This window comes from Malus sylvestris, chromosome 13 (assembly GCF_916048215.2).
Source record: "Malus sylvestris chromosome 13, drMalSylv7.2, whole genome shotgun sequence".
In the NCBI taxonomy this organism is placed as follows: Eukaryota; Viridiplantae; Streptophyta; class Magnoliopsida; order Rosales; family Rosaceae; genus Malus; species Malus sylvestris.
Genome location: NC_062272.1, coordinates 20,506,761 through 20,520,068, shown reverse-complemented (window position 1 = coordinate 20,520,068; position 13,308 = coordinate 20,506,761). Strand labels below are relative to the sequence as shown.

The window sequence follows — 13,308 nt, the reverse complement described above, 5'->3', positions numbered from 1 at the left end:
GATGAAGGGGGTGGATGGGATGAAGGGGGTGGAGGGGATGGGGGAAGGATGGATGTGCAGATGGAGAAGGGAGGGGGGTCGGGGTGGGGAAGACAAAGGGATCTAGGGATTTTTTTTTTTTAACTTTTAATTAATTAATTATTTTAATAGTTTATTATATTTTTAAAATTTTTAATGACACGTGACACCCAGTCATTGTCCACGTGGGTGCCACATCATCATTTAACAGCAAAGTTAACAGTTTGACTAACGGATGTATGAGACTGTCCCAAAATTTACATTTTAGGTATGACTCTGAGATGAAAAAAATTGATGTACTAAATGTTGAAAACCATGAAACTTGAGGGTAGTAAACAGTCTTTTGCCCATAAAATTAATATGTGTTGCGTAAAAAGTTGTCACTTGCATTGAAAAATAATAAAAATGAGATAACTCACGTGCAATGAGCATGCACAGCTAAACCCCTCCAAAACCCCAATTCAAAGAAAGAAAGAAAAAAACCACCCGTCCACCGCCAAAACTCGAGAGAACCACCCCCTCCACCACCAAGCTCCTCTCCAAAATGAACCAAAACTCGATACCACCACCCCCTTCGCAACCACCATCCAACTCCGACCCCCGCATATTCCACGCTCGTTTCATTACCACCGCAAACGTCGACCGCTCTGTTCTCAACAACCTCATCACTCTATACTCCAAGTCCAATCTCCTCTCTTACTCTCTTCGCCTCTTCCACCAAATCCCATCTCCCAATGTGGTCTCATGGACCGCCGTGATCTCCGCCCACACCAACACCCTCTTCGCCCTCCAGCACTTCGTTTCCATGCTCCGCCACCCCACCTTCCCCAACCAGCGCACCTTCGCTTCCCTCTTCAAAACCTGTGCTTCTCTCCCTTCTCTCTCCTTCGGCCTTGCCCTCCACTCCCTTTCGGTGAAGCTCGGCGTCTCTGCGCAGCCCTTTTCCGGGTCCGCCCTAATTAATTTTTACTGCAAATGCCGCTTGCCTGTTGATGCCCGCAAGGTGCTTGATGAAATTCCTCAGAAAGACGAGGTTTGTTATGGGGCGGTGGTGGTTGGGTTGGCGCAGAACTCGAAACCCATTGATGCGCTGTCTGCTTTTGCTGACATGAAATGTTCTGATGTTAGGTCTACTATGTATAGTGTTTCGGGTGCACTTCGTGCTACAGGGGAGCTTGCTGTGTTGGAGCAATGTAGGATCATACATGCTTATGCTGTTGTTACTGGACTTGATTGGAATGTGATTGTGGCGAGTGCTTTGGTTGATGCGTATGGGAAAGCTGGGCTTGTATCTGATGCTAGACAGGTTTTTGATGAGAATTTTCCGAGCATGAACGTAGTGGGGTGGAATGTGCTGATGGCGGCATACGCACAACAGGGGGATTGGAACTCAACGCTTGAGATTTTCAATGCAATGGAAGCTCAGGGGCTTGCGCCGGATGAATATAGCTTTTTGGCAATCTTAACTTCATTTTGCAATGCAGGTTTGGTTTCTGAGACTCACAGGTGGCTGAACCGGATGAAGGAAGATTATGGGTTGGAACCAGCGCTTGAGCATCATACATGTTTAGTTGGTGCAATGGGACGGGCTGGGCAACTGGAAGAGGCAGAAAAGGCTGCACTGACAATGCCATTTGTGCCAGACGCTGCTGTGTGGCGATCATTGCTAGCAAGTTCAGCGTATCATAAAGCGCCTGATTTGGCTAGGTCCATGGCTAAACGGTTATTGGAAATTGACCCACATGATGATTCAGCTTATGTAATTGCTGCAAATGTGTTATCGAACGCTGGAAAATGGGATGAAGTTGCAGAAGTGAGGAAGATGATGAAAGATAGGAGGGTAACGAAGGAAGGTGGGAGGAGTTGGATCGAGGTACGAGGGAAAGTTCATGTGTTTTTTGCTGGGGACAGAAGGCATGAGAGAAGGGATGAGATTCGTGCTAAATTGGTAGAATTGATGAAGGAGATAGAGAAGTTAGGATATGTGCCATTCTGCGATGAGATGTTGCATGAAGTCGGGGAAAGGGAGAAAAAGGAATCCCTTTGGTACCACAGTGAGAAGTTGGCAGTAGCATTTGCAGTGGTGAGTGGTGCGGCACCACCAGGAAAGCCATTAAGGATTGTTAAGAATTTAAGGATCTGCAGGGATTGCCATGAGGCCTTCAAGTATTTCTGCAGAGTGTTGGAGAGGGAGATTATTGTGAGGGATTTAAACAGGTACCATAGATTTGTAAATGGTAGTTGTACTTGTGGCGACATATGGTAGCTTGGTTTATGCCGATTAATATAATGCTCCCAAAGTTTCTGCTGGACAGAAACTCAGCCACTAAGGGTGGAGGGAAACTTGTGTAGAACTGTCATACTGCCTCAAATGATGCAGGATGAAGTTACTGCTAGCATGACAATAGGATGAAGTTTTTACTTTGAGAAGGTAGGAGTCGGAAAGGAAAAGGATAATGTCGGTGCAGCAGCCTCCTCTCGAAATGCAAGGAGTTGCGAGGAGGCTTCCGGTCATAGGCATTAAGGGAAGGGATATTCCTTGTTAAACAGCAGAGCGACTGAACGGAAAATTATGTTTTCTAGTGTTTTGTTTTTCTCTCAAAAATTTTTGGCAAGACAAAGGATGAATAAAACACAAAGGAAATAAATGTGTTTCACAGAGATGAAACATTTTGTACCATTTGATGGTTTAAGATGGCAGTCTGCAAAAAAATAGCAAAAAGACGCAGGCGAGCGACATACACCCGTTTCATCTAAAAGTTATTTCCGTGAAGGGTCCTTTGTGATGGCCTATGCTACGAGGACTTGGTTAACCCGTAGTAGAAGTGCTTCCTACAAAAGCAATCTCAATCGAGCCTTGAAAACGTAACCTAACTTCTTCACCTTATTTGCCTATACATTCATCTCTCTGTTTTAACTTGCAACATTCCACTAAGCATGCCGAACAAATGACGGTGAGATGTGCGGTCACAGATTCATCGAACAAATCCGTTCATCAATAAAAATTAACATCCATAAACAAAACTAACATCCATAAAAACTACAATTTAACACAAACAAAAATTGAAAAAGAAAAGGCGACCAACGGAGAGGAAGAGCCTCCGTGAGGAGCTGAGGGAGAGCGGAGGTCAGGGTTTACGTTTTCAGTTGAAGGCGGGAGGAGGGGGAGGAGAACCGAGGATGCTGGCCTGCTGCAACTCCAACTCGTTGAACTGCTGCTCGCGATCCATGGCGATGATGAGTGGCACCCCCAAGATCAGGAACGTCGTTCCCAATATCCACGCCGCCTTCCCCGTGCTCTTCGCCAGCTTCTTCGTAACCGACGACGCGTCGATCGCCACGCGCTTCGTCTGCTGCACGATCTCCGATTGCGACACCCTCGAAAGCATGCTCTGTTCTTCGCCGTTGCTTCGGAGCGACAGTCGCTTTCTCCCCTCTGACGCCATTCTTTGATTTCCTTGTGCTGTATGCTTGTGTGTTTGTGAGAAGGAGGTTTTAGGTTCGGAGTTTTTAGGGTTTTGGAAGCGTTGCAATTGGCGATCGACCAATCAATATTAACGGGCCTTATATTTCAAGCGGGCATAAGACCCAATATATGGAGTTTGTCAATGACAAAAGGCCAACAAAGGCCCATTAAAATTTAGTAATTTTGTTTTGTTTTCGTTTCAAGGGAAGTAATTCGCTATGCGAGCGGTTAGTTTTTCACGGATTAATGTTTATTTATTGTCATCATAAATAAATCAAATGGCATTAACGGTTATGATTGAATAAGAGTGTCTAAAATGCTAAAAATAGCATATGAAAATACCTTTCCTTTTTATACAAGAATATTCTACTCTAATAATACGGGAAAGGAAAGTAAGTCCAAATCTCGTGAAAGACAATTTTTTTGCACTAGTAAGTGTACTTGTAACTATAAGTGAGAAGTGAATGACAAGTTTAGTCCCACCCCTTAAAATCCTAACAAACATCGTTGTATAAAAAATAAGATAAATTGAAAAATAAAATTACGGTTTCATGATATTCACAACTATCAATGTTTATGGAAAAATTCAATTAAGAACCAAAATAAAATAAAATAAAAAACCGCTTTTATAAACAATGATATTTGTTTATGCATAAAATTGGGTAAATTTTGGAACATAAAATGTCAAAGTTGTGCTCTTCACGTGGTTGCTCTGGTGATTTAAGTGAAAACAAATATATAGATAAATAGAGATAGTAAAACAAACACAAGATATACGTAGTTCACCTTAAGTTTGGCTACGTTCAGGAGGGTAGAGAACAATGATGTTGGGGAAGATTTTATTCAGGGACTCAAAAAAATTCTCGGTAAATAAAACCGTGAAGAAACTTACCTTCGGCTCAGGGTATAATAAACTTGTCATGAAATTAATCCACAAGTATGAAACCTCTCTTTATATATTCAAAACATGAGAATTGTAAGTTTAGTACATTTTCCAATTCAAAGCATTTGGATATCAGAGCGTCCATGATCACATCGCTGTTGCTATCCCCACCCTTAACCCTAAAACCTCTGCATACGACCAGAGACGAATTGCACACCCACGGGACTGAAACTGTAAACCCCAAACCAGAATCTTTCCCTCCCACTACCACATTCTTGTATGCCCGGCAAACCCTCAACACGTACTTCCCCATCGGCAAAGTTTGCTGCAGAACGGATGGAGCAGAGCCGTCAGGGTCCAAGATATCAGAATCTGAATGAAGGTTCACCACAACTGTGCCATGATCCCGGGTGAAGCCGGCTGCTGAGGGCTTTTAGAAATGGGGAATGTGGATCCCATCACTTGCGAGGGAAGATAGCCTCCCCATCACAAGCATCAACGAAGACCATATCATACTGATTGGTGGTGTTGAGAATTGAGAATGAAATCCTCAGCACCGGATTCATAGAGGAACAGCCTCTCGTGGATGCCTTACCACATTACCTTATCCATGGTATTGGGTGACACAGCATGCTTGCCTGATGGAGTCATAATTGAGAAAGCCGGAAATCCCATGGCTCGAACCGAGGCTGAGATAACAAGAGGGTCGATTTCAACTACGTCAACAACAGCACCTGAAAAGGAGCAGAACATTCTAAGTTAGGTTCAATACCCAATTGTTCAGCTCAGGACTTCTGATAGGATGTCCGAAAACACATTGAATTTGGAGGTAAAAAAGAATCAGCAATTACGAAACAACTTACAAAAAAGGCATATCCTTCATTCCTTCTATTTCCCACAACCATTCACAGTGCCATTAACAGAAAACTAGCAATGTAACCTACCTTGCATTTTACTAGCCAAAAACAATGGTAAGCTTCCGCCACCCTGACCAATAAACAATATACGCATATTTTCAGTCCCACTCACCGCGTCCATGAGATTGTAATTACAGGATGCTATGGTAGCCAACCCAGCTGCCACCATACTCTTAAGATCTGAAAAAGCAGGACCATCACACAAAAGCATTAATCTTTTCGAAAAATCAAAGTAACCAAATGTGTGCAATCAGTAGTTTCAAATTTCATTCAACAGTGACCACATGCTAATTAGAAATTCAATTGCGTATTAACTTAACGCAAAACCCATATCAAATTTGATGCATTTGTAACCAAATGTCAGATGGAAATTGAATGGGAATTAAAATTGAAATGGGGAAATGGGTTTTGCTTAAATGGAACAGCCAAGCAATGGGGCTGCTGCATAAGGGCGATCGACTCGGGTTCCGATCGCCGGCAGGCAGCCAAAACCTTGACAGTGCTCTGGCGGGTGTCGTCGTTGAAGCGGAGAGCGTGTTGGAAATTTGAGTAGTTTGAGTAGAAATTTCTTTGTCTCACATTGGCCATTCTCAAAAGATTTTATCACTTTATAAGGCTTTATCCTTTATAGAAAGTGATTGGAGTAATAGGCCTGGAGACTAAAATTGGGCTCATCCTTAGGGTTGGACTTTGGGGTGTACTAATTAATTGGTAATTAATATATATAATTAATTATAATTAATATATAAAAAAAAAAAAAAAGGTCGTACCCAGTGCACAAGGCTCCCGCTTTACGCAGGATCTGGGAGAGGTGAATGTCGGCTAGCCTTACCCCCATTTATGGAGAGGCTGCTCCCAAGTCTCGAACTATATATTTAATTGTCAAAAGATGGGCCTTGGTAATTAATATAATTAATTAATTATTTTTTCCAACATACTCATCTTTTCAGATGAAGTCTGAAGTGTGAAAACGCAGAAACAAAAACACCATTTTCAGCAGATGTCTCCCAACAGATGCATCTATTCCTCATACCTGTTGCGAACAGGTATAATCACATTATATATACATCCATCTGCATGGCATTTAGGACACAGAAAAATCATAAATCTTCTCCTGCAATCATAAACATTCTTTCTGAGAAAACCACATTAATATTCGCCAGAAGTCAATTTTCCGATGCCGGAATTTCTGACTTAGATCGTTGAATCCTGGTGAAACAGACATCCGTAGAACTACAAGCACTGACTAGGGACGAAATTTCTGTTTCAAGGACATTGCGGTACGCAAGCCTCGATCTTCAAGTTATTTGTTTTATATTTTTGTTTCTTGATACTCTGTTAATTTTTATATTTGCATTTATTGTTTATTAGCATATTTATATTTAAATCACAGATTGTTGACTTATATCCAACAATCTTGAAAAAGAAATTATGGATCAATAATCTGTGAATGTGAATGGCGCTGTGCCAAAGTACTCAGAAAAGCCTGAGAAGTTCAAAGGGTTGGACTTCAAGAGATGGCAACAGAAGATGTTGTTCTTCCTGACAACAATAAATCTCGCTCATGTTGTTAAGGAAGAAGCTCCGAAGTCTAATGAGAATCCAATGACGAGAGAGACTGTCATGGCAATTGAAGCTTGGAATCATTCTGAGTTTTGTTGCCGAAACTATATCCTGAATAGTTTGGATGACAATCTCTATGACATTTATTCTCTGTGCAAGACAACGAAGGAGTTGTGGGAATCCCTAGAGAAAAAGTATAAGATTGATGATGCCGGTTCAAAGAAATTTGTTATCGGTAAGTTTCTCAAATATACAATGGTGGATTCCAAATCTGTTGTTTCTTAGGTCAAAGAAATCCAGAAGTTGATTTATGAATTGCATTCTGAGGGATGCGAGATCAATGAGCATTTCCAAGTTGGGGCGATAATCGAGAAATTGCCAACTTCCTGGAATGACTTCAAAATTTATCTCAAGAACAAGCGTCGTGAGATGAATATGGAGGATTTGATTTTGAGGCTATGTGTGGAAGAAGACCACAGAAAGGCAGACCGTTCTGGAGGGTTTGCGGCCATTGAAGCCAATGCGAATTATGTTGAGGGAGGAAACTCCAAGGCTAAGCCGAAAAAGAATAAGGCTCCTGCTCCGAAAACCAAGCAATTTGTGCAATCTGCCCTTGCTCCTAAAGGCAAGAATCTGAAGAAGATTAAGGGCGCCTGCTATGTGTGTGGCAAATCTGGTCACAAGGCACAAGATTGTTATCATCGTAAGGATGGAAATCATGGCCACGGAAACAACAACAACCATGCTAACATGGCAATCACCGATGAAGAATTGGCTGCTGTTGTGTCCGAGGTTAACATGGTCTCCAATGTGAGTGAATGGTTGATGGATACTGGTGCTACAAAGCACATCTGCGCTGACAGAAATCTGTTCGCAGAATATCACCCTGCTGCCCCTGGAGAAAAGCTGTATATGGGCAATTCTGCCTCATCTGCGGTGGAGGGATATGGCAAGGTGGTACTCAAATTCACATCTGGGAAAAGTTTGACCTTGCTGAATGTGCTGCATGTTCCTGAAATGAGGAGGAACTTAGTTTCTGGACCAATTCTAATTGCTAAGGGCTTTAAACTTGTAATGGAATCCAACAAATTTGTACTTACCAAGGGTGGGATGTTTGTTGGAAAGGGTTATGTGGCTGATGGCCTTGTGAAACTCAATGTAATTGCCATTGATGATGCTAATAAAATAAATGCTTCTACTTATATTGTTGAGTCTTCTAATATTTGGCATGCTAGATTAGGACATGTTAATTTTCGTTCTATGCATAGAATGGTTAAATTAGAATTATTACCTAAATTCGAAATTAATTTTAATCATAAGTGTGAAACATGTACTGAATCAAAATTTGCTAGGCTAGGCAAACGAGAAAGTCAATTTTGGAAAGATCAAATGAATTACTTGGATTAATTCATAGTGATCTTTGTGACTTTAAATCCACACCAAGTCGTGGAGGAAAGAATTATTATGTCACTTTCATTGATGATTGCAGTAAGTATTGCTATGTTTATTTGATTAATAGTAAGGACGAAGCTTTGAATATGTTTAAGACATATAAAGCCGAAGTTGAAAATCAACTTGAGAGAAAAATCAAAGCACTTAGATCCGATAGAGGATGAGAGTATGAGTCTACTGCCTTCTCAGATTTTTGTGCACAACATGGAATTATACATCAAACAACGGCTCCATACACACCACAACAAAATGGTGTTGCCGAAAGAAAAAATAGAACATTCAAAGATATGATTAATTCCATGTTAAATAGTTCTGGGCTTCCACACAGTTTGTGGGGTGAAGCTTTACTTACTGCAAATACCATATTGAATAAGGTTCCTCTAAAAAGGATTGACGAGTCACCTTATGAGATATGGAAAGGACATAAACCCACTTATAAAACCCTCAAAGTGTGGGGTTGCTTAGCAAAGGTGCAAGTTCCTTTACCAAAAAGAACGAAACTAGGACCTAAAACTATTGATTGTGTATTCATTGGATATGCAAATAATAGTGCTGCTTATAGGTTCCTTGTTGTGAAATCTTCGATTTCTGACATACATGTTAACACTATATTAGAATCAGCGGATGCAAAATTTTTTGAGGATATATTCCCTTACAAAGAAAAGGAATCTGGTTCTAATACAAAGAGGGTTCATGATCATAGTCATGATGAAGCCTTTTCTTCTGGTGTCCAAGGAAATGATGTGGAACCAAGAAGAGGAAAAAGAATCAAAGTTTCTAAAAACTTTGGACCAGATTTCATTGCTTTCTTATCCGAGAATGAACCTAGAACTTTTAAAGAAGCAATGTCTTCTTCTGAGGCTCCTTTATGGAAGGAAGCAATTAAAAGTGAAATGGAATCCATTATGGAAAATAACACATGGGAATTGGTTGATTTACCTCCCGGTAGTAAACCAATTGGCCATAAATGGATTTTCAAGAAGAAACTTAAGGCGGATGGAACCATTGATAAGTTCAAGGCACGTTTAGTAGCCAAAGGTTATCGCCAAAAAGAAGGGTTGGATTATTTCGACACCTATTCTCCAGTTTCTCGCATAATGTCAATTAGGACGTTAATAGCGATTGCGGCTGTATACAACTTTGATATACATCAAATGGATGTAAAAACAGCATTTTTAAATGGAGAACTAGATGAAGAAATATACATGGAACAACCTGATGGGTTTGTGCTTAAAGGACAAGAAAGCAAAGTGTGCAAATTAGTTAAGTCATTATATGGACTTAAACAAGCACCAAAACAATGGCACGAGAAATTTGATCATACTTTGTTGACACATGGGTTCAAAATAAATGAATCTGATAAATGTGTCTACATTAAGAGTAATGATAAAACTTGTGTTATTGTCTGCTTGTATGTGGATGATATGCTTATAATGGGAAGCAATAAAGATGTCATAAACAAAACAAAGAAAATGTTGAATTCCAGTTTTGACATGAAAGACTTAGGTCAAGCCGATGTCATTTTAGGAATTCAAATTAAGAGAAATAGTGAAGGATATGTCCTTTCACAATCCCATTATGCAGAAAAAATATTACGAAGGTTTGGTCAATTTGACTGCAAACCTACTGCAACTCCTTTTGATGTTGGATGCAAGTTGGAGAAAAATAAAGGCGATGCCATATCTCAACTTGAATATTCTCAAGTAATTGGAAGTCTAATGTACTTGATGAATTCAACTAGGCCCGACTTAGCGTATGCAGTAAGTAGGCTTAGTAGATATACAAGTAATCCGGCACAAGAGCATTGGGATGCTTTAGTAAGAGTGTTAAGGTATTTGAAAAATACACTTGACTACGGATTACACTACACAAAATATCCACCTGTTGTAGAAGGCTACAGTGATGCCAATTGGATTTCTGACACTACAGAATCCAAGTCGACAAGTGGATATGTTTTTACCTTGGGAGGTGCAGCAATATCTTGGAAATCCTCTAAACAGAAATGTATAGCTCGGTCCACCATGGAGTCCGAGTTTATAGCTTTAGACTTGGCTGGCGAAGAAGCCGAGTGGCTCAAAAAATTTCTGGAGGATATTCCAATGTGGCCAAAGCCGGTAACGGCTATATGTATACATTGTGATAGTATGGCCGCACAATCAAGGGCCAAAAGTCATGTATACAATGGGAAGTCACGTCACATCAGGCGTCGACATAATACTCTTAAGAAGTTGCTCTCCAATGGAATAATATCCATTGATTATGTGAAGTCAAAGGAAAATATAGCTGATCCTTTGACAAAAGGCCTACCAAGAGAGAAAATATTATTTACATCGAGGGGAATGGGTCTCAAACCAATTCAATGAATCGAACTGGGCGGAAACCTAACCTAGCTAATTGGAGATCCCATGGTCTAGGTTCAATAGGCAAACTGGTTGAGTTTGATTCAAAAGTTGAACACACAACTTACCCATTCTTATGATAAAATGTGTGTTGTCTGTTGATGTTTAAGGGGTTATGTTTTATACATTTAATGACATTAATATCTTGTTATCAAGAGGAATATGGCAGACTATTCTTAATTAATGTCACCTATATAGGAGTAAATGGGGCCACATTTATGAGAATTAACATGGCTAAATTCTCTAAAGCTCTTACGAAATCCGGGATCTGTTCAGGGCCAAAATGAACACAACAGTATGAATTGACGTGTGGCAGCCATGATATGTGTGTAGCATATTGTCTCGGTTTACTACTGCGGTGAACAGTTCAAGATCTTCCACATCCACTGCGTCACCAAGTAAGCCCGATATGTTTTCACTTGGGTAAGTTCAAGTCCAAAAGACACTTCACCCGATGCATATCATGTCTACTCTCTCTCAGTTTTAGGCAGCCTAATCATCCATTTGTATTTACATTTGCATTCAAATGTGGGGTAATTGTTGGAGTTTGAATGAAATTTCAACTCAAATGTGGGGTATTGTTGGAAATTTGAGTAGTTTGAGTAGAAATTTCTTTGTCCCACATTGGCCATTCTCAAAAGATTTTATCACTTTATAAGGCTTTGTCCTTTATAGAAAGTGATTGGAGTAATAGGCCTGGAGACTAAAATTGGGCTCACCCTTGGGGTTGGGCTTTGGGGTGTACTAATTAATTGGTAATTAATATATATAATTAATTATAATTAATATATAATTAATATATATTTAATTGTCAAAAGATGGGCCTTGGTAATTAATATAATTAATTAATTATTTTTTCCAACATACTCATCTTTTCAGATGAAGTCTGAAGTGTGAAAACGCATAAACAAAAACACCCTTTTCAGCAGATGTCTCCCAACAGATGCATCCATTCCTCATACCTGTTGCGAACAGGTATAATCACATTATATATACATCCATCTGCATGGCATTTAGGACACAGAAAAATCATAAATCTTCTCCTGCAATCATAAACATCCTTTCTGAGAGAACCACATTAATATTCGCCAGAAGTCAATTTTCCGGTGCTGGAATTTCTGACTTAGATCGTTGAATCCTGGTGAAGCAGACGTCCGTAGAACTACAAGCACTGAGTAGAGACGAAATTTCTGTTTCAAGGACATTGCGGTACGCAAGCCTCGATCTTCAAGTTATTTGTTTTATATTTTTGTTTCTTGATACTTTGTTAATTTTTATATTTGCATTTATTGTTTATTAGCATATCTATATTTAAATCACAGATTGTTGACTTATATCCAACAGAGCGCGCCATTGATATCCTAGCACTCTGAATCTCTCGTTGTGCTGACGACACTCGTGTATCTCTTCGTACCTTTGCTACAGCCATCTCTCCGTCGACGCCCAGTGAAGCACGCTGGGTTTTGAGGAAGGGTAGGTGACGACGGAGACGACACCGTTGCCCTTGTCGGATGTGGAGCGGAGGACGGTGTGGCCTTCAGATTTTTCCCCCCACCACTCCGAGGTGTAGAGAGCTTCCGGATGTTGAGTCCCGAGCTCAATCCAGCTCTGCGCCACATGGTCGTAGGTAGTGAAAAACAGCCCGCCCCTCTTCGGTGGTTTTTAACGACTCGGGGTTTTAGAGTTTAGTTCTTACATCATGGGTGGCCGACATTTGTGATAGACCATTACGTGGAATGCTGGGATTTGTTGATTTTTAGATACGACGGTGATTTGCGTTTCACCGTGCTAATCTTTTAAAAAAGTGTTTGTGAGAAAGAAGCCGCATTTCGTTTTGGATAGAGCCAAGCCTCTAGCAACTTCGAAAAGTACAGGTATATGGAACGAAAAAGGGGAAGGGAGGAGGCTGCATCATCTGGCAATAAGCTGGTTGATGGTGCGACGAAGAAGATGAGAAATGGCTTGTCTCAATTCCAATTAGATGCATCGATGAGGGCTGAGAAGAAGCAACTCGTTCCAAGGAAGAAAATCCGCATGAGGATGTTGTACTATGAAAAGCCTGGTTTGGATGCTGTTCTATATATATATAAAGCAAAGTTTCAAAGAAACGAGACCATAATAAAAGATCTCGTTGAGTAACAGCCACCATTAACATTCCTTCTTGCGCCACAATGCTGGCAAACACTAGTAGTACTAGTGCATTGTTATAGTACTTGTAAGCAAGGTCTAAAATATCGATGATATCCGAAATATCGGTAGTCCAAAAACACGGAAATTTCGATGGAAATATCGGGATATTATCGATATCGATAAAAATTGAATAAAAACCACGGAAATTGTAAGAAAAACTTGGAAATTTTTATTGAAACTTTGCATGATATTTATTTAGTCAATTATCTATTAGTTTCTCACAAAAAACTGGAAGGAAATGCATTGCATGATGGATTTAACTGATTTAAGTTGATTATATAGCGAGCTGGCAAACATTGTGAGTATAGAAAATATATAGTAATTAATGAAAGAAGTTTAAACACACCATAATCATTTATATATAATGAATTAGTACAATATTTTACACTTTATACATTGCATGGTAAGATACATGAGTGA

General features: G+C 40.1%; 2 protein-coding genes and 1 pseudogene across 2 annotated transcripts; 1 reads left to right on the top strand and 2 right to left on the bottom strand.

Annotated features, from left to right (window-relative positions):
• Positions 1–457: 457 nt before the first annotated feature.
• On the top strand, positions 458–2,696 carry LOC126597309 (putative pentatricopeptide repeat-containing protein At5g52630). Its single transcript, XM_050264094.1, has one exon. It carries the CDS (start codon positions 563–565, stop codon positions 2,282–2,284), a length of 1,722 nt encoding a protein of 573 aa, XP_050120051.1. The 5' UTR covers positions 458–562; the 3' UTR covers positions 2,285–2,696.
• Positions 2,697–2,992: 296 nt separating this feature from the next.
• Positions 2,993–3,554, bottom strand: LOC126597311 (mitochondrial import receptor subunit TOM9-2-like). The gene has a single exon (XM_050264096.1). It carries the CDS (start codon positions 3,462–3,464, stop codon positions 3,162–3,164), a length of 303 nt encoding a protein of 100 aa, XP_050120053.1. The 5' UTR covers positions 3,465–3,554; the 3' UTR covers positions 2,993–3,161.
• An 854-nt stretch (positions 3,555–4,408) lies between these two features.
• On the bottom strand, positions 4,409–12,850 carry LOC126597310 (uncharacterized; annotated as a pseudogene).
• Positions 12,851–13,308: the final 458 nt, after the last annotated feature.

Coding starts and splice junctions, on each gene's coding strand:
- LOC126597309 (XM_050264094.1), top strand. CDS start 563: ATGAACCAAAACTCGATACCACCACCCCCTTCGCAACCACCATCCAAC.
- LOC126597311 (XM_050264096.1), bottom strand. CDS start 3,464: ATGGCGTCAGAGGGGAGAAAGCGACTGTCGCTCCGAAGCAACGGCGAA.